Source organism: Heterocephalus glaber, unplaced genomic scaffold (genome assembly GCF_053883595.1).
Source record: "Heterocephalus glaber isolate CG9 unplaced genomic scaffold, H.glaber_assembly_v1.0 deba00001442, whole genome shotgun sequence".
NCBI classification, from domain to species: Eukaryota; Metazoa; Chordata; class Mammalia; order Rodentia; family Bathyergidae; genus Heterocephalus; species Heterocephalus glaber.
In genome coordinates, this window is record NW_028258296.1 from 54,421,706 (window position 1) to 54,449,128 (window position 27,423).

The 27,423-nt window shown below is 38.6% G+C and overlaps 1 protein-coding gene across 1 annotated transcript in view; it reads right to left on the reverse strand.

Moving 5' to 3' along the window:
* Positions 1 to 13,013: 13,013 nt before the first annotated feature.
* The window catches only part of Sec22b (SEC22 homolog B, vesicle trafficking protein), a 29,409-nt gene continuing 14,999 nt past the window's right edge, over positions 13,014 to 27,423 (reverse strand). Inside the window, exons 4-5 of the mRNA XM_004853857.4 lie at positions 27,012 to 27,158; positions 13,014 to 15,071 (exon numbers count right to left, since the gene is read on the reverse strand). Of these exons, the coding sequence (XP_004853914.1) occupies positions 14,917 to 15,071; positions 27,012 to 27,158 (302 nt within the window). The 3' untranslated portion in view covers positions 13,014 to 14,916. The remainder of the gene's footprint in view (positions 15,072 to 27,011; positions 27,159 to 27,423) is intronic.

Genomic DNA, 27,423 nt, shown 5'->3' on the forward strand with positions numbered 1-27,423 from the left:
GGGAAAGTGTCGTCCACCACATTTCCACAAAGATCTGAAGGTGATGAGGCAGAAAAACAGATACCTGGAAAAGAGTTTGAGCCAGAGGAAAGAGTGAGTTCCAAGTCACCAAGTCACCGGGGTAGGAGGAGGCCTGTATGTCCAAAGTGGAGAGAGCAGGAGGAAAAGTACTACCGGATGAGGTCAGCGAGGTAATGGAGACCAGATGAAGCGGGCCTGGGATGAATGCAAGGCCGAATTCGAGGGGAGCTGCTGAAGCTTTTGAGTAGAAAGCAGACACATTTAAGTTTTCTGAAGAATTACTAAGTGTGCAGAGTAGACTAGGGGTGGGGAGCTAATGTGAAAGCAGAAACTGCAGTTGGATACTGCAACCATGTCGGTGAGAGAGGCTGGTGACTTGGGCCTGGGGTAGCAGAGAATACATTGAAAAGTGCTACAATTCAAGGTGTATTTTCACAGTGAAGCCATCCTGCTATTCTACCGTCTTTACATACCATGATATCATAAAACATGCTCCTATTTTGGAGATTTAAGTTATTTCAGCTTGCACTATTACAGATAATATGCTCATTTGACATTTACACTAATATTTTTGCATGTTTTATGTCCTTAGGATAAATTCTCAGGAGTTGAATTACTAAATCAAATAATGTGATCATCCTTGTGACTCTTGCTACCTACTGTCATATTACTGTATATAATGGGCTCCACCAGCAGTAGCTTAGGGATTTTAATTTTAAATGCTCCAGAATTCCTGTCCTATCGCCAGGATCTATTAATTCTCTTCTACTATGGTTTTCTTTTTTCCCTCTCTTCTCTCTCTCTTTGGAGGACTTACAAAGGGGATGGATAACAAAGATGGATAAAGGTTAGGCTGTCCTCAGAGAGGTAAGCAATCACCAGTACCAGGGGGAGGAATTTCTTCTCTTCCTTCATTCTTCTCCTTGCCTTGCAGCCCTGAGAAAGGGCCAGCTGTTTCCTGTGATTGAGTGAGGATCTTCTGTAAGAATCAACAAACTAACAATACTGCTTAGAGATCTTTTTTTCCTTTCTCCTTCTGGGAAGATCAATGGACTCCGCAGTTGCAATTATCTTTCACAATATCCCCTGGTGCTAGATCAAACTGCCTCCCCCTCTGAACAAACATTCTTCTCACCAGGGCATAAAGTTTACCAAACTTTTTGGCTCCTTTATTCTCATCCTTCCCATCTTTCATTCGTGTGGTCCTCTTTTCAAAGGACCTATCACCCCCTTGAACTACAAAGTGTCCCTGCTCAATATGCCTTATCCAATTTTATCCGAGGTATGAAAGAAAATATTTCAATTGTTTATTGGAAGTGAGGGCATTTTCATGTATTTTAGGATCCACCTATCATTTTCGGCTGATCCTGAAATTCATATGGAAATTCGAGGGACTCAGAATAACCAAAAAATCTTGAAAAAGAACAAATTTGGTGGGCTAATACTTGCTGGATTCAAAATGTAGTGCAAAACTACAGCAGTCAAGACGGCATGACGCTGACATATATAGACACAGACCCATAGAACAGAATAGAGAATCACAAACTAATGTTATGGTCAATTTGCTTTTTGACAAAAAAGCCAAGACAATTTGATGAGGAAAAAATGACCTTTTCAATAAACTGCAGGACAAATGTATACAAATTTATACAAAAGAATCAATTTGGACTGCTGCTCAATATACACAAAGTAATTCACTACAAGTTTATAATAGACCTAAATGTCAGAGCTAAAACTATAAAACTTTTAGAAGAATATTAAATCTTTGTAACTTTGCGTTAGGTAGCAACTCTGTGATCTTGAGGTAGACAGTGACTTCTTAGATACAACACCAAAATCGTAAGTGATAAAAGAGAAGAAAAACAGTAGATTCACTAAAATTAAAAACTTTTATGTTTTAAAGAAGACCATCAAGAAAGGGAAGAGATGACTCATAGAAGAAAATATCTGCAAGTCATGTCTGAAAAAGGACTTCCATCTAGAATGTAAAAAACTCAATAATAAAAATGTAAATAATTCTAGTTAAAAATGGACAACTGGCTTGGAGATATAGTTCAGTGGTAAAGTGCTAGCTTAGCATGCTTGAGGTACTGCGTTTGATCCCCAACATCACAAAACTAACCAATGAAATGAGCAAGAGATTACTATTTATTTTCTAAATAAATTATATAAATGGTTAAAAAGCACATGAAAAGTCTTGAAGTAAATATAATGATACCATTTTTCACCCACTAGGACAGGACAACTGTAATAAAAACAAAGAGATTAACAACTGTCAAAGAAACTGGAAGAAACTGGAAACTTCATATGCTTCTGGTGGGAAAGCAAAATGGTATATCCACTTTGAGAAAGTCTGACCATCCTTGGAAGTGCTAAAAGTAGAGTTACTGTATGAACCAGCATTCTAGCCCCATGTATCTATCCAAAAGCAATGAACATATGTCCACACAAATATTCACAGAAACTTTATTCATATTAGCCCAAAAGGGACACAACCTAGATATCTGATAAAAGGATAAATCTGATATATCCATCCAATGGAATATTATTTAGCAATAAAAAGGAATAGAATACAGATAGATTCTACAATTTGTATGAATCTCAAAAACATACATTAGATGAAAGTTGCAAAAGACCACGTATTCTGTGATGCCACTCATATAAAATGCCTGGGATAGGCAGATTCTCAGAAACAGAAAGTAGAGTAGCGGTTGCCTAGGACTAGGGTAGCAAAGGGATAGATGAGGGGTGGAAATGATGAGTGGCTGCTAACAGATACAAAATTTCTTTTGAGGATGAAGAAAATATTCAAAAATGAATTGTGGTGATGGATGAACAGCTCTAAACATATTAAAAACTAATGATATGATTGAAATGGGAACCTTATAAATTATATCTCAGTACATATGTTTTAAAAAAGCAGGTTCTTATGCATTCTTGAAAAGACACCAGATTGTTTGGTTCACTGCCCTTAAAAAATGTTCTCATTATGGCATGAAGGGGCATGACACAGGATTGGCCTAAGCGATTGCGAGTAATAAAAATTGGAAACAGAGAAGGCGCAGGGAAGGAGGAAGGTGGAAGCAGGGGTGGAGAATGGAACTAAAGAACAGAAGAGATGCGGCCAGACATAGAGTCACAAATCATCTCAAGACTGGAAAACCAGGTGTGAGAAGGGGAGGAAATGGGGAGTGGAGTCGTCAGGCTTCTCTACCGGAACTGTGTAGGGTCGGGAGTGGGCCAGTGAAGCCCAAGGCCACAAAGCCAATGTTGAGAGGAGAAAGGCCTCACTGGTGCGTGAATGTGCAAGGTTATGTGCGGCTCGCAGGCTCATTCAGTAAGAGTGCATGCACTGCAGCCAATCGGAAAAAGGAGTTGGCTGCGGCCGCTGAATTTATATGCAAGCAAAATGGTACAGCACTTTGGCCAAGAGCCAAGAGATTATCCTGCGGTTAACTTTCTAAGAAAGTGTTCCTTGGCCTAAGCAGAAGCTCATGTCTAGGATCTTATTTGTACAGCCCCTTGGTGCTCAAGATGCATATTTTTCATGGGGTAAGTTTTAATTTCTAAAAATGTTCCCTAAATTCGTTTTTTAGACATGTTGGATCTGACATGTGTCCTGTTTTTTAAATAAAAATTAAAAAATAAATACACAGGGCAAATTAAATAATACAGTGGTGATTCGATGTATCTGGTAAGACACGCACATTATCATCATCATCTCCTGAAAGTTCCAAGTATGTCAAGATGATCATACTGCGATCAGGCTCTTCTTGTGTGTCTTGGGCTCTCCCACTCAAGCTGGCCTCTTTCTGTGACCCAGTCATGCTGGGTAGAACAAAGACAGAACAGCTGTGACCAGGGCTTACTCATCTGTACAGTCACTAGATAATAAATTACAAACTCTAATATAAATGTGCAAAAGCCTCCTCAGGATACATGTCACTTCTGTGCATATCATTTTAATTTAATTTGAATCTTCATAGAAACTTCTCCGTCTCTAGATGAGGGTTTAAAGCTTAGGTAGGAGGTGACTTGTTAAGATCTCTCACTATGCCGTCTCTCTTCAAGTAAATAAACATACAGTACTCAAACCTTTCTTTAAAATGAAATCCAACCTCTCTCTTCTTTCATAACTAAGATTTTTCAAAGAGTAGCTTACCCTCTTTTTTTTCCTATAGTCATATCATTAATTTTCCATGTTAAAAGAATGTAATGTACTCAGGTCACAAGTGGAAAATGCACACCTGGGGAGTGCAGTCATGCAACTCCTGTATTTGGATCATGCATAAGTATTACAAACAGCGTGAATGTCCTTGACCACTGAAGAAAGAGGCAAACTCTGGCAGGCATCCAGACTTGGGAAACTTGCGCATTCCCCTGTGCTTCCCATTCCCACTCCCTCCTCTCGGAAGGGAAGTCAGAGAGGAAGGGAAGGAGAGAGAGAGACAGGCAGGGAGGAAGGAAAAGAGGGAGGATGGGAGGGAAAGAGGATGGGTGAGAAGGAGGATAGGAGGGAGGGAGACACGGAGAGAGGAAGAAAGGTTTTAAATCCAAGTTACCTGTCTACAAATTCCATTCTTTCTCATTTATTAGATCCTTTCCAGTTCACTGCTATCGGGGTTGCTAAAACCAAGAGCACATTTTTACCACTTGTGAAGAGAGGCCTGTGAGAAACGGTTCCGCTCTACTCCAGAATTGTTTCCCTCACCTTCTGTTACAATGCCTAAAATTTCTCCAATTAAGCTTCAGTTATGATCTAGACCTTGGAAGATCTTCTGGGTTGAGACCACGGAAGCGGAACGCAAGTGGAGAGAATGCTGCCAGGGAAGGGGGTGGGCCTGAAGGCAGGCTTCATCTACTTCCCAGTACTCCCAGAGTCAGCGCTGCTCACTTGCAGGACAGAAAGTATGGTGCAAAGAGGTGAGTGAGGAACTGAATGGGCTTGGTACACAGTAAGTTCTCCCTCCCCTCCCAGCTGCACAAACAATATTTCCTGTTCTGTTATCTCAAGTGTGAGCTTGGCACTCTGTGAAAATGCAAGTGCCCACTTCCAGCCAAGCCAAGCAACCTTTTCTCGAGAGTGAGATGGCTGACTCTGTTCCACGTGTTCTAGCTCCAGGGCCATGGATTAGCACCCGGCTCTCACCTCCTCAGAGTCTGAGGTAGTGAACTTGGGGAGGTGAGTTATACAGCCACCGTGCGTCTCTATACTGGGGAGTTCCCAACCTTCCACGCGTTTAAAGTCTAGACTATGTATTTTCCTACACATTTTATTCTATTTCCTACAATTCAACTGTGAAGAATTAGTATCTCCTTTGAGAAAAAGGGAACAAGCTGGGCATGGTGGCCATGCCTATAACCCCAGTACCCTGGGAGGCTGAGAGAGGAGGATTGCAAGTTTAAGTCTACTTTGGGCAATTTAGCAAATTTAGAAGACCCTGTCTAAAACACACCCGCGCACGCATGTGGCGTGGCAAAAACTATAAAGCCAGTGAAAATATGTCTTTGTTGGGTTATAAAGTGAAAGTTTGGGCCACCATTTAAAAAAGATTTCAGGCAGACAGCAAAGGTATTTTTGAAGAACATAGGGGCATTCATGTGGGAATTATCACATGCAGGGAGCTCCTAAGAAACACTCTAGGGTTTGTATGCTCAGAGTTGGACTATGCAGGGAGCTAAGATGAATTTACTTCCCCTTGGGGACTTTCCCCCAGCCTCTACATTTCTGGTGGCTTTTCTGTTAGCATCACTACCTAGGCTACTACCTGGTGGTGTGCATGGTGACCCTGCAAGGCTGGATCATGGGAAGCGGATGAATAGGCTGTGCAGACAATGCAGCAAACTCCATGGCTGCCTACTTCTCCATTAGACTCCCCATGAGAGGGTGCAGCCTGGGTCATGCTGGGCACTCAGCAGCTTTGTGGTGGGTATTGGTTTGTGCTTCCTCCTCTTTGCTTTCGATTCAGTGCCTTCCTGTTGCAGTCTGAACAGTTCTAATTAACCACAGTCTCAGAGCAGCTACCACAGCATGTAAGCTGGACTCACCTAGGGGCAAGTGTAGGGCAACCAGAGGGTATGGGCTGAGAGGTAAGAAAGGAGAGTGGTAGAAGCCAGCTGGAAATGAAAAGAAATTCCAAAGACAGAATGTCATGATGAATAACAATCAAGAAAACATTCCAGTAGAATTTTAAAAAGTATGTTCCAGTTTACATTTAGGTATGGTAAAAGTCAATGCCCCGTTAAATAGTTCAAATACATTTTCATGTAAATTACGGTTTTAATTCAAGAATTAGTTAAAAATCTAGTATCTAGATTCCATTCTCATTCAGGAATGACAATTTGAGGTAGAATTCAGTCTGGATAAATTTGAGGCCCCTATAGTACAATACTCGAGGCAAAGGGAATAGTATTTGTGAAAGCCTAGAAACAAGAGGAAGCAGGGTACACTGAGACACTAGAGCTTAGTATGTTTGATTAGAGACCGTGGGAGGCTGCTGATCATGAGGGGCTTATGAGCCAGGTAAGAAGTATGGATTCTGTCCTGAGGATATAAGCAAGTAACTAAAAGGTTTTAAATAGCAGGGATGAATCTATCAGAATGGCATTTATATGAAAATATCCTGATTGCCGGTGAGAAATGAACAAAAGGGAGAAAAATGGTGGGCAGGAAGCTAGCAACAGAAAGTGTAAAAACCCACGTAGCTGTCGATCATTTTGGCTAGTTGGTGACAATGAGAATGGGAAAGACTCAAAGGAGATTCTACTGCCTCAGTGACTGACTGAATGTGGAGCGTGAGCAAGAGTAATCAAGGATGAATGCTAGGTTTCTGGCCATTGTAGCTGGTGGACTGTGTGGCATACACTTGGATATACGTATTGGAGGAAATGAGTTGGTTAATATGGTTTCAGGAATTCCTGGTTGGAGAAATTCCAGGAAGCAGGTGAATATATGAACCTGGAGTTCAGGGGAGGTACAGACTTGGATGTCATCGGCATACAGGTGTCACTTACAATGTCATGAAAAGGATGAGATTTCTCATAATGTCAGGGAAAAGAGGCAACATAGAACAGGGGCTTGGGGGAATTTCAACACTTTCTAGGTATACAGAGAAAAGAAGTTTGCAAAGGATACTGAAGATCCATGGCCGAGGTAGAAAACAAATAGTGCATGGAAACCAAAGGAATACAGTGAGTCCATCAAGGAGGATGTGGTCAGTAGCATTAGATGGTGCTCAGGTATCAGAAAGATATAGGCTGATGTATTGACTGAATTTAGTAATACAGGGGTGAGGGTGGCATTAATGTCCTTAACGAAAGGCCTTTCAATAGAGTGGGAGCTAATGCCTGATCAGACTAGTTTGAAAACGAAATTAGGCATGAAGAATTAGAAACAGCAAGGGAGACGGCTCATTCAGCAAGGTGCACAATATACTCTGTATCCCAAATGCCCTTTCACACTGTCCCTACTTGATTTATCTTACTTACTCCAGAAAAGGGCTAGAGTGAAGGGGATTTATAAATAAACAAAAATCCCAGAAATATGTATATATTTTTTCCAGAGTCAGGGCTAGAGGTCAGGAAGTGAGTGACTTATTCTGTACTCACCGGACAGGAATATTCAACCAATAAAGAAAGCCTATATGCTCCCTGGTGCCAGTGTGGGGGTGTTGGTCTACATTCAGCCAAGAATGTGATGCAATTCTCAAGAACAGGAAGAGGTTTAGCTGGAATGGAAAGAGGACTCTGACTTAGGGGTGGTGGTAAAGGGGGTGGAATGGAAAACAGGGTAACTTTTTTTTTTTCAGAAGAGCAAAGCCAGAAACGAACCGGCAAAAGTGGAAGGAATTGAAAAACTGAAAGCCTTCCTATCCCATCTCTTGTAATACAGCAGACAGAAAAAACATCAAACTCAGAAGTGGCTCTTATGGCACTGATTAAGAGGCAGAAATTACTCACACTTGGGGCCCTCTTGACGTATGGGACATCCCACTGCACTTTCTCTTCAAGCAAGCAGCAGCTATTCTGATTACAGGTGAGAAAATTTATTTGAAAAATTGGGATAGTGGCTATCAACCTCACAGGGCTGTAGTGAGGATCAAATAAATGTCTGAAAGTAAGTGATATACAGTGTAACCAAAATAGACAGGGAATATTTAAGTAAAAAATTTTATTGGAGGGCCAGGGATTTAGTTCAGTGGTTTCGCCGCCTGCTACGCAAGCACAAGGACTCGAGTTTGATCCCCGGTACCAAAAAAAAAAAAATTTATTGGAGTAAAAGACACATTACCATTAATCCTCCTCAAAATACTTCCCCTCACTTTGAACATACAGAACCCATCATTCTTGCCACTTTCTAAAGCAGTGTCTTTACAAGATGCGATTAAAAAAATACGGTGAATGCTACTGTCAAGTGTCACTCAGCTTAAATGCAGGCTCATAAAAACATTAGTGTCTTCATCTACTTTACTCACTGGGTCTGGGACCATGTAACTTCTGGTTCTTCCCCAAAGTCAAAATGACCATGAAAGGTAAAGGTTTTGAATCAATTCAGGACATAGAGGCAGCCAGAACTGCAAATAAGACATGACAGATTTCCAGAAGTGCTTCAGAAAGCGGCAATAATAATGGTACATGTGTTTGAAGTGAGGGATTTTTGAGAGGAATTAATGGCAATGTGTCTTACTGTATGAAACATTCACTATAGTTTTCAGTCTTTCTATGGTATTAAGAATAGTTCAGATGCCAACTGCTGATGTTATTACAAGATGACTCACTGATTAAAGGTTTAGAAGAACAGGGCTATTTTAAGACAAATTTAAATACTGAATGAATAAAAAAGATTAGATATGGATAACACTTTCTCTATATGACACAAAGATATATATAGATGCTATTAAGAATCATTCTTTGAGGGCCGGGGATTTAGCTCAGTGGTTTCGCCGCCTGCTGCACAAGTGCGAGGACCCGAGTTCCATCCCTGGTACCAAAAAAAAAAAAAAAAAAGAATCATTCTTTGAACTTAGCATCTTAAATTGGAAGAACTGGGCCTAAGAAACTCACCTTCCTCTTACTGTCCACCCATTACTTAAAAACTGGTGCTGTGACACAATGGGAAACCAGGGCTAAAGTTTTCTGAATGTTTAAATCATTAAAGCAAGATTAAAGAGACTATTTTCTTCAGAGGTAACATAAAAGCAAAATATTATTTGAAATAAGTAGATGGTGGCTGTGGTATTTATTATGTGATAGTTCAGTTTTGTCATCTAAAGATCTTTTTATTTTTTGAGACAGGGTCTCACTATGTAGCCCAGGCTGGCCTTGAACTTACAGCGATCCTCTGGCCTTAACCTCCCAACTGCTGGGATTACAGGCATGTGCCACCATGCCTAGCCCAAAGATCATTTTTAAAAAGACTATTCTCTTTATAGTATAATTGTTTTCTTACCAACAACTTTGGAAGCCTTGAGGAAGTAACAGAGCCTTTGGACTGGAGTTTTGCTGCCCCCTTGTGGGAACATTAAGTCCTGGCTAGAGAAATGGACCACGCTAAAGGATCCTAAACACTGTTAACGCCTGTACCCCTATGAAGACTAACTGTGGAACTGAGTGCTAGTTTCCAGAGGAGTATGTAGAACTGTAACTGCACTAGTCACAAATACCTTCCTTGAGCAGTTAAACAGTCATAGGTCATTCGGAGGTTTATAAGATCTTCACAACCATTACTGCATTTCTATTTCCTTTTCTCCTCAAAGAGCCCAAAAGAAACAGGCAGATCAGATTTCACTCCCATTTTACATGTGGGCAAACCAAGGCACCCTGCGCCTAAGAACTTATCTAAAGCCCTTCTAGCAGAGCAGTGATCTGGACCTAGATGTCTCTTGACCCGTAGTTCAATGCTCCATCCGTTCACTCCTCTAAATGACGTAAACAGGTTGTTTCATATAAATCTTTACCATTCTTCAGCAATTTCCATTTTACACCAGTGTTCAATTGGTACATAAAAACACACACAAGTGCGAGGTCCTGAGTTCGATCCCCGGTGCCAAAAGAAATGCAGCTTTGTGTATGATCTCATAAGGCTGTATTGTAATGATAGCAAAAACAAATATATTGATTTCAATATTTATGGAAAGTTGGTGAGCTATAGCTCATAGAAATTCTTGAAGTTCTTTAGTGCCCATTTTTTAAATATATAAAAAGACCATTTAGGAAGCAGTTTTTATATTTTTAAGTCCAAACTGGTGCTGGGGAAAACTGAGACTGAGAAAAATAGAGGAGAAAAAGTAGAGTGAAAAACCAAATTAGAAATTGGAAAAACCAATTAGAAAGTCCAAGTATTTTATTTTAAACTTTTAAGTGTGTAACACACTATTAATGCAAGTGGCTAAAAAAGGCATACAAATAGATAAAATTGTCAGTCCTTTTATTGGTCTAACTGCCTGTCCCTACATGGCCGGTCCAATGAACCTCAAGGTCCACCTGCACAAGCTGCAGAGGAACAACTGGGAGTAGTGTAGCGGGTGCAAACTGCTGTCAAAACTAAGCCTCAGACCAGTTTTTTCACTTTAACATGGTTTTATCTTATATGGTATGTTGGTCAAAGTATTTAATCACTAAACTGAAGTCACTTTTTCATAAAAATTGGATAAGTAGTTGGTTGGTAGGAAAAGATCATGAAATATCATCTATACAACATAAAAGCAACTATCGGCATGATAGTCAACTAGAAACATTCCCAGACTTAAGATCTGCCAATCTATTTGATTTTTATGCTTTTTCTCTTAATTTGTCTTTACTTCCTTTCCTTCTTTGTTCTCTTACCTTTCAACTGTTTCTTCTTAAAAAAACTTTATTTGCTGTATTTCCTTCCTCATCTCCAAAGTGTTCACTATATAATCTTATCGGTCCTTTCTTTGGTTCTGACTTCTTTTATATATGTCTCTTTTTTTCCCCATTCCTTCACTAGGCCTATACCATTCTATCCATTTGGTGTTTTTCTCTTTTATTCCAAGTATTATTTCCAAAAGTGGTGTGCATAATTTTTTAAATAATTCAGTGTATTCATCCTGCAGATAATTGCGGAGTACCTCCAATGTGTCTGCCTTAGTTGTGTGACCACTCCCACTCAGGCCCTGGAATAGTGGTGCAAACACCCAACAAGGTGGGAGTTTAAATTGCGAGATGTTTTACTATACATATTTTATTAAATCCTGTATGAGCAAAAGTGACTACACACTTTCTTTTTAAACTTGCTTTTGTAAAGACTTCTGACAAAAGTGGAAAATATAAATCTCAAACTCCTTAAATGAGATTTGAAGTGACTGGGACCAAAAATTTCTTTTTCAGAAGAACCAAGTCTCTGAATGCAGTACAGGAAAATATTATTTGATACAAATGCTTTTGTACAGTTTTTCAATACATCACATTTAAAAAGTTGTTCAAACTGTAGAATTCTTCCAACTCACAACCAAGTTTTCGAGCCCTTTGGGTACTTAAATTTCAGTCCCACATCGTATATACCTGGAGTTCTTAACTGAAGGGTCGGGGACCACGAGTAGGTGAGCAGGCTTTGTCTTTGAATAGCTTGAAATGGTATACACATGGGATGCACACACACACAGACACTTCTCTGGGGGAAGGCACACCCCTTTCATCAGGTTTTCAAAGATTCCTCAAAAAGTTAAGAAATTAGACATTTTAATGACCAAATGATGTACAATGTACCAAATATTTCTAAATTTTGATACTTGTGAGATGTCCTCATAAGACAAGCCATAAAGTCCAGTGTCACGAGAACAGGAAAGCTCCTTGTGCGAGTGCTTCTGTCTTCAATTCTAATGGTCCAATAAATTATGATCCAGATACCACTGGATCTGGCTTCTATTACCAGCCCTCTAGAATTACTTCTGCCTGCATGATCCAGTTTCTGCTTGCTAAATTTAGAATATATTTTTAGTACACATTTTATTTGATTGCTTGGTTGCATGGTATAGTGGTTAAAAACAAAAAGACCAGAGCCGAACTGCCTAGGTGCAAATCTTGGCTCCTAGGTCTGTGACTTTGGGCAAATCCCTTAACTTCCCTGTGCCTCAGAGCTCTATCGCCATTGAGTTTCTTTATTCACATAATAGTGCGAACACACTCCAGAAGGTGTCAGAAGTAAGCTCCTAAAAAGAATCTGGTACCTCTGATCAGTCCTTTCTTGAAAGCCACTTGAAACTGCCCTGCTTAATTCTGTGTCTAAAGGCTTTAGTTTCATCTCCCTACTTTTTTACTTTTTGAGATAGGGTCTCATTATATAGTTGAGGTTGGCCTTGAACTCACTATTGTAGTTAAGGCTGGCCTCACCTCCTGCCTCTGCCTCCTGAATGTTGGTATTATAGGCATGTGCCACCAAACCTGGCTCATCTCCCTACTTTCAATCTTATTTATCCCTTTCAAATTCATCTTTTATATTATGGCCAAATGATTAGAGGAAGCTCTAAGTCTTCACCTTAGCTTGGTAGACAAACCCCTTTAGAGTACGCCAGTCCAGTTTTTCCAGTCTCTTCAGTCACTTCTGCTTATCCTGAGTTAAACTGAAACAACCTGCTACATTCCCAAAATGTGCCTCACTCTTTTCATATGCCTCACACATACCACTGATACTGCCTAGAATGGCCCATTCTTCTCCTTCTATAGAAATGAGTGTCCTTTCTTAGTGTACCTCTAATAACTTCGTATAGTACTTATCATCTTCTATTCTAGATGTCTGGTTTGCTGATATATTTCATCTAGTTAGACTGTCTTGCCATTTCCTATTAAGAACAGAAGGGGGTGTACTATTGGCTTTATTCTCTAATCTTTCTAGTGCCCTGATCTTAAACCACTCTCTTGTTCACCATTTAAACTACCTCTTTTCAATTACCCCATTGAAATTAGGCAGAAATGCATTTATAAAGGATACGCATACTTAAGTAAACTAAGTAACAGAACTTCACACTGAAGGGAACATTCTAGAAATATTTATTTCGTTGCTGACCATCAGGCTGCAGCATGCAACTCCCAACAATGAGCTGCTACCCTCACTCCTCTAGAAGCACCAGATGCCATGGTGCCACTACTTAGGTTCTCTGCCTTTCAAAAACTTTTACTGCCAATATCATCACTTAAGGAATAAACCTTTTAGGGACTTAAAAGCACTTATTCTCTACAAAAAGTAATCTCTGATTTCATGCACAAAAGTCCAAAGAGCAAATTTTAGGTCCATAATAGAAAGAAAAAAATTACTCTAGTTTTGTAAATTATAAGGAATAAAATAAGCATTTCTACTTGCCTTGTTTTAAGGAAATAAGACTGTTTTCCCTACCAGGAATCAGGATTGCAGCTCTGATGATTCCTATTCCTCTGGGTCATAAAGTTGCCCACTAGTTATCTTTCCAAAGATGTTCAGAAATAAGAAGTTGGCTCATCTTCCTTATACAATTTAAAGAAATATTTGTGGTATGTGTAGGAGTTACAGGTTATATACACTGTAGACCAATGTGATAGCATTCAAGAGACCTATTCTCTCCATTAAAAAAAACTCCACCTCAGAAGGTAAATGGAAAGTCCTATTATCCCTGAGCAAAAAAGGAAAATAATCATAAGTACTTTTATTAGTTAGTGCAAACCACTGTAAATGAGTTATCTCTAGAACATTCTTGGAGAATTTATATAAACTGAAACAGGAATGAAGTGCTCTCAGAGACTTCTTAGATAAATGAAGCCATTAGTTTGAGTAGAAGATCTGCAAGTTTTACATCTAAATAACTACACAGCTGAACATTGTCCATTTTAAAATTTGAGAATATCGTGAGGATATTTATGGGATGTGAAACTACTGGGCATGGGAATTTTTTAAATGTTAGCAAACTGTGGCAGAAGGAAAATAAAGAGTGGGGAAGACTGCAGTGAACAAAGTGAATAAGGGGTGACACACTGTAGTTCTGAGCTGGGCCTTTCTTTTTATTTAGTCATGGACCTCTGGCTGCACTAGGCTATACTTGCTATTATATTAATACAAACCAAATACTGTGAAATAAATTTAATAATGTCCCAAACTAATTTAAGTCTCTTTGTTCAAAGAGTAAATGAGAAAAAACTTTAGCTTCTTTTTTTGTTTTTTGATACGGAGGACTGAACTCGGGACCCTGCGCTTGCGAGGCAGGCGGCGGCACCACTGAGCTAAATCCCTGGCCCAAAACTTCAGCTTCTTAATCAAGGAGTGCTATATAATTTCAAAGCATCTTAACATAATTTATTTAACTCCAAAGCAACTAGGAAATAAGCGAAATATCATAAAAGGAAAACAACAAAAGGTTACTTCCTCCAGGGGCCAATATACAGGGTCTGTGCAGCAAAGCAATTAACCTTCACATACTTGGAGTCTGGTTTGAAAGGCCATCAAAAACTGATTACTGAAAATCACAAATCTCACCACCAAAAGGAATGTTACTTAAAGTCAAAAAACTTCCCACAGGGCTACCTTCTTTGAAGGAATTTCTGAATGGTGCTAGCACAGGTTGGTTACCTTACACGGCATTGATGGCTCTATTAGGGGATCAGAATGCCCCAGTCAGTGCTGTTTTAAAATCTTTCTGGGAGGGAAAAAACAAAACAATCTACTGTTCCCTAACATATAAGGCTTAGCACCCAGAGAAAGCTTCTGCCCCCAAGAGACTTTCCACATAGGGTTAAGCTTCATTAAATGAGGCATGGTCTTTCATTTTCAGGATGTGTCTTTTCTTTCAAGGTCTTTGGAGGCAAAAGTTACAGTTGGGTTCTAATACATATCCCTGTGATCTCAGCTTCCTGAAAACATACATCTCCCAGGTTCTAGGTTCTCCCTTACCAGTAACTGTATTTGTTACTTCACAGCCACCAGAACCGCACATACACTATTAACATAATGAAAAATACAGCTACAGCTGCAAGTTTGGCATAAGTGGAACGCATGTTCAAGTACTTCGCATCCTGGCGGTACTTCTTGGACAGACTGGACAAATTGTTAGCCTTTGAATCCAATGCTGTCAAGAGGAAAAAGGGAAACAGTCATTAGTTTTTGGAAGTATTTTATCAAAAACATTGAGGCATAAAGATAACCAAAATGAATGGCTCAATAACGAAAGCCATGAAGCTTAAAATTATTTTAAGGTTAAAGTTGCACATACTGATTAACTCACAATACTGAAACACTGTAAAATCTACAATACATTTTAAAATTATCTAACCAAGTTATGTGTAAATTCTAGAGGTTGTATAGGGAGGTAGTTGGGAGCTCTGGCCTCATACTCTTTGGTTCAAGTATCAGTTGTACCAACCATGTGATACTGATCAAGTCACTTCTCCCAGTTTCTCTATTATAAAACGTAACAGTACAATAACAATGACTACATCACAGGATTGTAGGTGCATTAAGACTGCATGTAAAGGGACCACACCTCCTTAAACACCTGATAGATATTTGCTGACATTTTTCTAATAATTAGAAATCTTTGTAATATTTTAATGGTCTAAATTCTATTATCTCATATTTTGAAAAATGAATACTCCACATACTTTAAAATTCAGATAACCACAAAATTCAACTAATCAGACACTGAGTATTAAAGTATACGTCAACAGAGATTGCTAAGATTTCTAAAATTCTCTACATGGTAAAGGCTTACGGAATAAAAGCTATCAGAAATTACAGGAAAGTTATACTGCTATTAAAATACAACAACATGTTCTTTTTCTTGTTTTGTGTTTCTTTTTGTTTTTTTGACACAGGTTCTTGCTATGTAGTTCAGACTGGTCTTGAACTCATTATGTATCCTAGACTGGCCTTGAACTCATGGCAAACAAGTTCTTGTCTAGTAAATGTTCTTGGTATTTTCTGCAAAGTTTGCCCTCCCCCAACTCCAGAAAATTTATAATGTTGTTGTCTTATAATTGAGCACTTAAAGAAATAGCCAGATAAGCCAGACTGAAATATAGGACATCTTTTAACAATAAAAACAAACTTTCAGTCTGACATAAATGAACTGTGATCAAACATTTTTCTTTAAATTTCTGAAAAACCATTTTGCAATCGCAATTTGTTTGTTCCTAAAATGATACTTTTGGAATACTTGTTCTTGCTTAATGGAGATTGTTTTGAGTGAGAGCGCAGCATTACTTAATAGCACAAGCATGACAACCACATCTAAATTCCCAACTGGTCATATGAACACAAATAAAACCCAGTCACGAAAGAAAACGGAGGATGGGAAATAACCATGACAAGCTCAAGGTATGTTTCTAGCCACTCTAACTAGAATGTACACTCATTTGACAGGGATTTTTTTTGTTTGCTTGTTGCTTTTTTTTGAGACAGGATCTCACTATGTATTTTAGGCTAGCTTTGAACTCACTATGTAGCCCAGGCTGGCCTCAAACTCACAGCAATCCTCCTGCCTCAGTCTCCTGAGTGCCGGGATCATAGATGTGCACCACCACATCTGGCTTGGACAGTGATTTTTAACTATTGTGCTTATTACTATATCCAAGTACCCAGAAGAGGGCCTGGCATATATTCAGTGTTCTATAGTCATTTGCTGAAAGATTCTAAGTGCTGAGAAAAACTGGGAAGAGGAACAATTATTAGGTTGAGCTGGTTAATACTATCAACCTGATTGGAATAAGAGACTCTGGGGAAGTGAATGGATTGTGAGGAAATGAGCCTCATCAACAGGTTCGCCCAATGATGAGTCCATAGGTAAATGGACTATCAGGAGGGGCCTATTTGAAGGAAGTGGGTTATAGGTTTGTGATTGGAAACTATAATGGCTCCTGGCCCTTTCCTCTCCAGCTCTCTCCAACCTGTTCTGCTTCCCAGATGCCATGAGCTGTTCAGCTTTCCTCCACCACACCCTTCCACTATGAGCCAAAATAAACCTCTCCTCCTTTAAGTCGTAGGTGTCAGGTAGTCCGTCCCCAAAACAGGAGAGTGACCAGTACAGAAAACTGGTACCAGAAAAGTGGGGTCACTGCTGTGATTATACTTGACCATGCAGTTCAGAAGCCTTTGCAGGAGAAGTTTGGAGAAGTGGGATAGAGGTGCCTTGTAATGTTGTAGGCAGAGGTTAATGGACAATTCTGGTGGGAGCTGAGAAGATAAGAATGCTGATAGGAATGTATACAGTAAAGATATTTATGAAGTTTCAGATGAGAATGAAGACTCTTTTGGGAACTGGACTAAGGGCCATTCGTGTAACATTCTGGCAAAGAACTTGTCTACATTTTGTCCTTGTCCTGAGACTGTGGGAGGCTGAGTTTAAAGATGGTGGACTAATAAGTACATGAAGGTAATTTCCAGGCAGCCCAACATTCAGGTTATAGCATGGGTACCATTGGCTTTTAGCTAGATTTATAGTGTGAAGCACAAGCAAAAAGCAGAGAATGAGTGGAAAAACTTTCAATTTGGCAAGAAAAAAGCATAAGCAAGGTTGGAGGTCAATGGAGATGTGGTTGCTAAAGAGGTTAGCACAATTACAAAGAAACCAAGTATTTACAATGGCACAAAAAGAAAGTGCCTTTAGATAAATTCAGGAATCAGCAAGACTTCACCATTACAGGCAAGGGAATAAACGTGTAAACTTGTTCAAAAGAGTTTGCTTTGAGAAGAGCACTCTGGGACACCCTGCTCACTCAGGACCACCTACGGATGTATTTCCATTTTCAAATCATCTAAGAACTCAGAAGCTGCTGCAAAAGTGGCCCAACAAGAACCAGTTACTGCTGTTTTTTAAAATCCAATCTGTGTGGGCCCAGGATGTGGCTCAACGGCACCACGCCTGCCTAATGCTTGATTCCTTCTCAATTCTCATTTGCTTATCTACTCTTCTAGTGAGATTTATTATTTCCCATACTTTCGTGATTGTGTTTACTTTGCTCTTCTCTGTGTATGGCTCCTTTAATTAATTTCTAAAATGTTGGCTTAGTGATCATGACTTAGCTCATGCTTATCTCGGAAGTTCTTTATTTCTCCTTCATTTCTAAAAGATAGTTTTGCTAGACACAGTAATTATCAGGTTGGCATTTATTTTCCTTCAGGGCTTGAAATACATCATTCCATGCTCTCCTACCCCCTTTACAGTTTCTGATGAGAAATCTACTATTATTCTATTATATCTGCCTTTGTAAATGACTTAGTGCTTCTCTCATGCAGCTTTCATTATTCTTTCTTTGTTCTGTACTCTTGGCATTTTAATTATATGACACTCAGGCTCCCAAGTGGTGGGATCACAGGTGCACGGCACCATACCTGGCTAAAATTTGATGTTCAAAGTGTGTGAAGCTATATGCTAGTGGGATAGATAGTAAAATAAAGATTAAGGAGAAAGAAGATGGTGGAGTAGTGATTGGTAGCCAAATTCATTCTCTGAAATCTGGAACCCAGACACTGGAAAATAACTTGTCAAAGAAATAAGAGAAGCAAGTCACTGGCAATAAGGAAGAAACTGACAGAAAATATTGGAAACTATAGAGAAGTTGGAAAGACAGTCCATAATGCAGAGAAAAGAAGGAAACACTTTGGACTCTCTCCCTGGCTTTTCAGGTTCATGGGGAGGGAAACCTGGGAAGAAATGACAGTGGAGCCCATGGCCTTTGTGAACTACAAATACAGCATGGGGTTTTGCTCCGAGAGGTCTCCTTCCACACTGCAGGTAACAGCCAGAAAGGGATTCAAGCACAGGAACCCTCCATATTGCCAGAGAGTGCTTGATCAGACACCATTTTGGGAAAGGGCTAATTATTTAATTCTCGGACTCAAAACAACTGAAAAACAACTTTACTTCAGGGCTTTCAATGCTACCCTTCCACACACTGACTGGGTGAGAGACAGCCATCGGAGACAGCAGAGACAGGGAGCCAGCTAAAAAAGATCCCCTGAAAACTTTAAACTCAAACTGAGAAGGACACAGGGCTCAACCCCGTGCTAAGAAGCCAGGCCCTGCTCGAGTTGTGCTCAGAAACAGCTGAGTCTGGGGCTGGGCATGTTAGCGCACTCCTGTAATCCCAGCACTTAGGAGGCTGATGCAAGAGGATCGCTATGAGTTTGAGGCCAGCCTGGACTCCATAGTAAGTTCAAGGCCAGCCTAACTACACAGCAAGACCCTGTCTCAAAAAAAGAAACAGCTGACTCTGAAAGTGTCTGTCAACACTAATTACTTACCTGATTGCCTACATCCAGCACAGATCTGAGGTCTGACTGCCTTCCCTATCCACCAATGCGAGTAAGGGCACATCTTGGCACAGACATTGCCACAGCCTAGGGTAGACAGAGGGGTCTCTGGAATAGGGGGCACACCTCACAAACCTACAGTCTGTAAGGCCAGGCAGAGAAAACTGTAGATCCCAAAAGGACACCACTCACTCAAAATACTGTACAGAGAAAAACAATTTTTTGACTCTTTTTACTTCTTTTTTTCTTTTCTATTTCCTTGCTCCTTGATCCTTTCTCTTCTTTTATTTTTTTATCTTTTATTCTCTATATTATTTCTTTTTTCTCCCTTTTTTCTTTTATATTCTATTTCTCATTTTTTCCTGTTACCTTTACCTAATTCTATAAATAATCTTTCTAGTCTACAATAGGATCCTTTGCCTTTTCCCTGTCTCCTCTTCAACTACCATTGTTTAATTTTTCAAATTTTCCTTTTTGCATTCTCCCATTACCAATCTTCTATATCAGTGGTGGCAAACCTAAGTCACACATGTTATTTGTTTTTCTTATAACACGAAAGATATTAAGGTGTGAGTTGTTTTTTCCTAAACTAAAACCTCAGTGTTCAGGTTTAATTGCAGTGTTGGCACTTTGCTATTAAGTAAGTGGATTTTGGGTTGCAGTTTGAGAATTTGTCTCTAAATGGTTTACCATCTCTGCCCTGTATCTTCAATAGTATAACCATTAAGCTTTACTACTCTTCAGAGAGTTAACTCTGTTACTATTGTTGAATTATTTTCAATCATTAGTGGAGGTACAGTTATCATATTTAGTAGATATTTGCTATATGTCAACATCTGATTAGTCTTAAGGTTTATACTGTAACTGTGGATTTCTTTTCTAAGGTAAAGGGTGGCACATTATTACTTCTTATGGTGCATCAATATTCAGTTTCTCCTAAAACTAGAGGTTACATTCCACTCAGCCATTCCCCTTCTTGGTATCTTCCTGAAAGAATTAAAAGCATCATACCACAGTGATATATGCACGCCCATGTTTATAGTAGCAGTCTGTAATAGCTAAATCTTATAAACAGCCCAAATGCCCATCAACCAACGAATGGATAAAGAAGACGTGTTTTTTTTTCATACAATGGAGTACTACTCTGCCATAAAGAAGGATAAGCTTGAGACATTTCTAGCTAAATGGATGCACCTTGAGACCATACTCTTAAGTGAAATAAATCAACACACATGTTTAAATATCACTTTGTTTCTCTGGTATGAGAAAGTGAAAGTAGAAACAAGGACTAAAACATATAACAGATATTGTGAAATGGGAAGAAAATGTTCAAATGAGACGGGGAACAAAGGAGGGGGGAAGGAAAGAAGATACAAGAAAAAAAAGAGAAAATAGAAGGAAAAAATGGAAACAAAGCTTTTGTGTATAGGAGGGGAAAAGGGGTCAAAGAGAGGGGGAATGGGAAAAAAAGAAGTAAGATATAGCACATACAGGTACAAATTCCCTATGATGAATATTATCATTATGTATATCTGAAATGTACCAATAAATGATTTGCTTAAAAAAAAAATCACTTAGTCTTGAACCATATTACTTTTTCCAATTTACTTGATACTGCCAGGGACACATACTTGTTACTATTAATAGGCTTTCTCTGTCTGCCAATAATTAGATTATCTTTATGACATTAAAAAATACAGAGAACTGGGTGCTGGACCAATTACAATGCACCCCTTCCTCCCACATTAATGGAGGTGATCAGATCCTGAAACAGAGGCAAAGGACTATAGTTAGCCATGCCTTAAGTACATCACTGAAAGCAGACTAACTAAAGAGATCTCCATACTAGCAACAGTCTTTCCACTATAACTGACCACATACCTAAGTACAAAATAAAATGAAAAAATAAACACAAAACAATAGAAACATAAGATCTCAAGGCAACAAATGCTTCCTAAAACTTCCAACTCTCCTGAAGCTGATCCATGGGGCACTGAGAGGGAGGAAAGCAAAAGCCACATATTGGAATTATTTGAAAAGTTATCAGAGATTAAAAAACAGATCAATGAGGTGTTGGTAGCCTCACAAAAACTACAACTAATCAAATAATGGAGGTAATAAAACAATCAGGGAGCTTAAATGAGATGCTAGTAAAAAGCTGGCTGAGCTAAACAAAATGATACAAAACATGAAGGACCAATTTAGCAAAGAACTAGAGTCCATGAAAGAGTTCTAAACAGAAATCCAGTAGATTTAAAAATTACATCGAAACTATGGAGCTAGGCACGGTGGTACAAAAGTGTAATCCCAGCACTCAGGAGGCTGAGGCAGAAGGATCGCTACAAGTTCGAGTTCAGCCTGGGTTACATAGTGAGTTCTATTTCAAAAAACAAAACACAAAAACAACAACAACAAAAGAAAGTATGGGTAGCAGAAGTGACCAATAAGAGGACAGAATATCAGAATTAGAAGACAGGGATGCTTTCAAAGGCTAGTTATTCAGAGATACCTTAAAAGCAACAATAGAACATGATAAATGAATGCAACAGCTGCTTGATGGTGTAAAGCCTAATCTAATATTAAGTGGAATAAGTGAAAAATCAGAAGGCAGCACAAAGGGCATTTAAAAACCTGTTTACAGAAATAATAGCAGAAAACTTTCCAAATATTGGAATGAATTAAACAGACAAGTGAGGAACACAAAATACCAAATAGCCAAAATCAAAACCTCTCGATGTTACATGACAGTCATACTTGCTAAGGGAATAATTCAACAAGAAGATGTAACAATTATAAACATATATGTGCTAAACACCAGTGTGCTCAACTTCATAAAACAAACACACCTGGACATAAAAAATTAGATAAACATCAACACAATTATTATGGGGACCTTAATACCCATTTCACAAATGAACGGATCAACTAGACAAAAAAAAAGAAAAATCAACAAAGAAATAGCAGAGTTGAACCAAACCTTTGAACAAATTGACTTAACAGATATCTACAGAGCGTTCCATCCAACAACAAAATACACATTCATCTCAGCAGCACATGGGACTTTCTCCAAAACAGACCACATGCCAGCCCATAAAGCATGCTTAAGTAAATACAAAATAACTGAAATTACCCCATACATATTATCAGATCACAGTGTAATGAAACTAGAAATCAATGGCAAAAGAAACCATAGAAATTATGCAAACACATGGAAATTAAACAATGCACTATTGAATAATCAATGAGAAGAAGAAATTAGACAATTCCTAGATTGAAGGACAATGCCAGTACAACATACCAGAACCTATGGGACACAATAAAAGCAGTCCTAAGAGAGAAGTTTATAGTTGTGTATGCCCACATTAAAAAAAAAAAGAGAAGAGCCCAAATAAATAACCTAATGATTGATATATGTCAAGGTACTAGAAACACAAGAACAATTCAAATCCAAAGCTAGTACAAGGAAGGAATTATAAAGAACACAGCAATGAAATTGAGACAAAAAATAAAAAATGAAGAATCAATGAATTGAAGAACTGGTTCTTTGAAAGAATACGCAAAATACACAAACCTCTAGCCAATCTCACCAAGAAAAGGAAAGAAAAGACCCAAATCATTACAACTAAAAATGAAAAAAGGTGAAATCACAATGGACTCTGCCGAAATCCAGATTATTAATAACTACTGGAGAACAATAAAATGGAGAATTCAGAAGAAATGGATAGATTCCTAGGTACATATGAACTACCAAGGTGGAACCAAGAAGAGTTATCAGGCAGTGAGACTGAAGAAAAATTTAAAAAGTGCCAACTAAGAAAAGCCCAGGCCCTGAAGAATTCACTTCTGAATTCTACAAGAAATTTAGGAAAGATCTAACACCAATCTCCTCAAACTCTTTAATGAAACTGAAAGGGAAGGAATACTCCCAAAGTCATTCCTGGAAGCTAGCATTACCCTGATTCCAAAACCAGAAAAAGATCCAACCAAAAAAAGAGAACTATAGGCCAATCTCTTTAATGAACATCAATGCAAAAATCCTTGATAAGATACGACAAACAAGATGCAGTAAATTACCAAAAAAAAAAATCATACATCATGCATGACCAAGTGGGATTTATCCCAGGGATGCAGGGATGGTCCAACATATGCAAATGTACTACATATGTAAATGTACTACTTCACACCAGCAGAAGCAAAGACAAAAGTCACAACACTCTCAAATGTCACAGAAAAAGTCTCTGACAAAATCCAACATCCAATCACGATAAAAATCTTCAAGAAAATAGGAATAGAAAGACCTTTTCTCAATCTGATAAAAGTCATTTATGACAAACCAATGGCGCCAACATCCTGTCAAATGGGGAGAAGCTGAAAGCTTTCTCTCTAAAATCAGGAACAAGACAAGGATGTCTGCTATCACAACCACTGTTTGATATATTTCTTGAAACATTAACCAGACTAATCAGGGAAGAGAAAAACTAAAAGGAATATGTACAGGAAAGCAAGAAGTCAAATTATCATTATTTGTAGATGACATAATCTACGTTGAAGACCCAAAAAATTTCACCAAAAGACTCCTAGAATTAATAATCAAATTCAGTAGTGTACCAGGATAAAAAGCCAACATACAAAAATCAATAGCATTCTTGTACACCAATAATAAATACACCAAGGAAGAAAGTAGGGAAATTAGGGAACAATATCTTTCAAAGTAGCATCAAGAAAAATTACCCAGATTGCTTCTTGGCCTTTTGGCTAAGATCAAGTGTAAGAAAAATTACCCAGGAATTAACCTGACCAAGGAAGTGAAAGACCTCTACAATGAAAACGAAGGGAAAAGAAGATCTGAAAAAGAAAATCAAAGTATCACAAATGGAAAGATATTCCCTGTTCCTGGATAGGCAGAACCAATATAGTCAAAATGGCCATATTTCCTACACTGATACACAGATTTAATGCACTCCCAATCAAAATACAAATAGCATTTTTCATAGAACTACAGAAAAAAATCCTAAAATTCATATGGAAACAGAAGAGACCCAGAAGAGCAAATGCAGTCCTGGGAAACAAGAACAAGGCAGAAGGAATCACAATTCCAGACTTCAAGTTGTACTATAAAGCTACAGTGACAAACATAGCATAGTATTGGCAAAAAAAAAAGAGAGAGAGAGAGAGATGTGGATCAGTGGACACAGAAACAACTCCAAGCAAATTCAGCTACCTGACCTTTGACAAAGGGGCCACAAAGTTAACATTGAAGAAAATCAGTACAGAGATTCTCCAAAGAGCTAAAACTAGGAATTCCATTTGACCCCGCTATACCTCTTCTAGTTATCTTCCAGAAAGGGTTAAAGACATCACATTCAGTGATATATACATACTCATGTTTATAGCGGCATAATTCACAATAGCTAAATCTTGGGCAGGCTATATGTCCAACAGCAGATGAATGGATAAAGAAAATGTGGTATATAGACAAAATGGAGTACTCCTCAGCTATAAAGAAAGATAAACTTGAATCATCTGTAAGGAAATAGATGTATCTTGAGATCATAACGTTAAGTAAAATAAATAAGACATACAAGCTTAAAGATAATGCAGTTTCTCTTATATAAGAAACCCAAAATATAAATAAAGAGCAAAATAAAAGAAAATAGGAAAAAAAGAAATGGAGGGAGGTGGAAGGGAGGGTACGGAAGAAAATGCAGCCGGGGGTGGGGTGCGATGGGACGTAAAAAGAAGACGTGTTATGTACATGTACCAACTCCTCACTGTGAATGCAATCATTATGGACTGCAAACATGTACCAACAAAAATTTTAAAAGAAAAAAAATAAATGAATAAATTTAAAAAATTACAAAACCTACAGGAAAAAAAAAAATCTCTGGATAAAAATCTCTAATTCTGTCTGAACGCAATGAACATCAGCATTTTTGATATTTTTCTTGTAAGTTTAAATCATATATTGTTAGCCCTTCCTATCTCTGGCTTGTATATCTGTGGATTCAACTAACTTCAGATAAAAATATTTGGGAAAAACTTTTAAAAAATGAAATAAAGGTTAAAGTTGGCAGTTCATGATACAGGAAAATCTATCTAGTCACGAATATGTAGTAAGGCTAAATTCAATAAATACTTATTAAGGTACCTATTTGTGACCATTACCGTTGAGAGCTATAAAAGAAGTATGTGTAAACAACATAAAACTCATAGAAAACACTATCATTAAAGAATTTACAGACCCACATTTAACACTTTGGGAACACGCACACAAAGATTCACATACATATGGTAAATATATTTTTGCCTAATTTTAATTAATTACCTATCATTTAAAAATTATTGTACATTATTTGATCCCTAGCACAAAAGAAGAAAAAAATTACTATAGGTAAAAATACCTAATTTACATATTTTACCTAATTTTCTTTAGATTTGTTCAAATATGTCAGATTTATGTAATATACATCTTCAATATACATTAATTAACATAAATATATAGTATATATGTAAAGTATCACATCACACAATTATGTGCTAAAAACATTATATAACTAAGTGTTTTAAGAGTTTAACCTGCAGAAGAGATTAATGTGAGGTGGGCTGTAAGGGTCAGGGAAGGGTTCTTCAAAGAGGCAGTTCCTGTCTACATCTCACATAGGTCCAGCATGGGTGAGAATTGTCCATTAAGGAGCTGACTTGGCTGAGGGAGAAAGTTTACTAAGTGAGGAGAAAAACAGATGTTTGCAATCTCCCTATTTATAGAGCACAATGGCTTATATACAATAAGCACTCAAGAACAATGACAATGAATAAAAAGGAAGTTGAGAGCACACTAGATCTTCTCTTGTAGTCTCAGACTAAGTTTTTCAGCAGAGCAATGCCTTGATAAAAATGGCATTTTTATAAAGATTAATCTGGCAGCAAGGAAGTCTCCCAAAGAGGCTACTCATGAAACCACGGCAATCTTTTATAATTTCCTCTCACACTTCCTTTTCACTTCCCTTAACTTTGTACAAATATTTCATATATAATTTTCTTACTTTTATAAATTCTTGAACAGTAATTGCTTCTGGCATGGGTGAGTCCTTTACACTGTTTGTTTTTTTGTTTTGTTGTTGGGGGGGTGTTAAATGTCTTTTGGGATTTTTTTGGTACTGGGAATTGAACTCAGGACCTTGCACTTGCCGGGCAGGTGCTGTGCCACTGAGCTAAATCCCTGTCCCCGGGGCGGGGTGGTGGGGGGTGGTGGTAGTAGATTTTAATAAATTTTATTGCAACAAAAACTAATAACGCAGGCCAGGGATTTAGCACAGTGGTTCTGCTGCCTGCCTCGCAAGCACAAAGTCCTCAGTTCAATCCCTGGTATGAAACAAAACAAAACAAAACAAAACAAACTAATAATGTGGCTGAGTATGGTGGGACACTCCTGTAATGCTAGCACTTAGGAGGCTGAGGCAGGAGGATCTCTGTCAGTTTGAAGCCAGCCTGGGCTACTTAGTGAGTTCAAGGCCAGCCTGGACTACATTTCAAGAAACTGTCTCAACAAACAAATAAATGATGCCGGGGGGGGGGGGGGGGGGGGAGACGGGGACACGGGACATGTCACATAGGAGGGCTTTGTAATGCAATCTATCTCTCACACATGAGTGTTTGGCAGTCCTGGGTGGAATCTCAGAACAATAAAAGATACTGCAAAATAACCTGCCCTTGGCTATGGTACAAGAACCACTTCTTCTAAGATCTTGCTTTCAGATACCTGAGAGCGCTTCTCCCCGTTGCAGCACTTCTTCAATGTTGGCAACCATGATTCTCTGCACATCCTGCAACTCAGTGTTGATGGAGCCGAGGTTTCTCCGGGCACGACTGTCAATGTAGAGCTTCTTGGTTTTCTGAATGAAGGTATCTAGAACGACGGAGAACAGGGACCATTAACATCTTTCTTGTCTACTAAAGTAATGAAGTTGGGCATCAGAAGTTCTCAGTTCACTCCTGGATCTGCAATGTCCATGGTTTAAACATGTGGGGAGCATATAAAAACCTGGGTTTTGATTCTCTCATTTGTAAAATGTGCCTTGAAGCAGCGATTATGGACTGAGGCCTCTATAAACTGTGAGCTAATAAACCTCTCCCCTTTTAACTTTGGGTGTTGGATATTTTGTCTCAGCAAC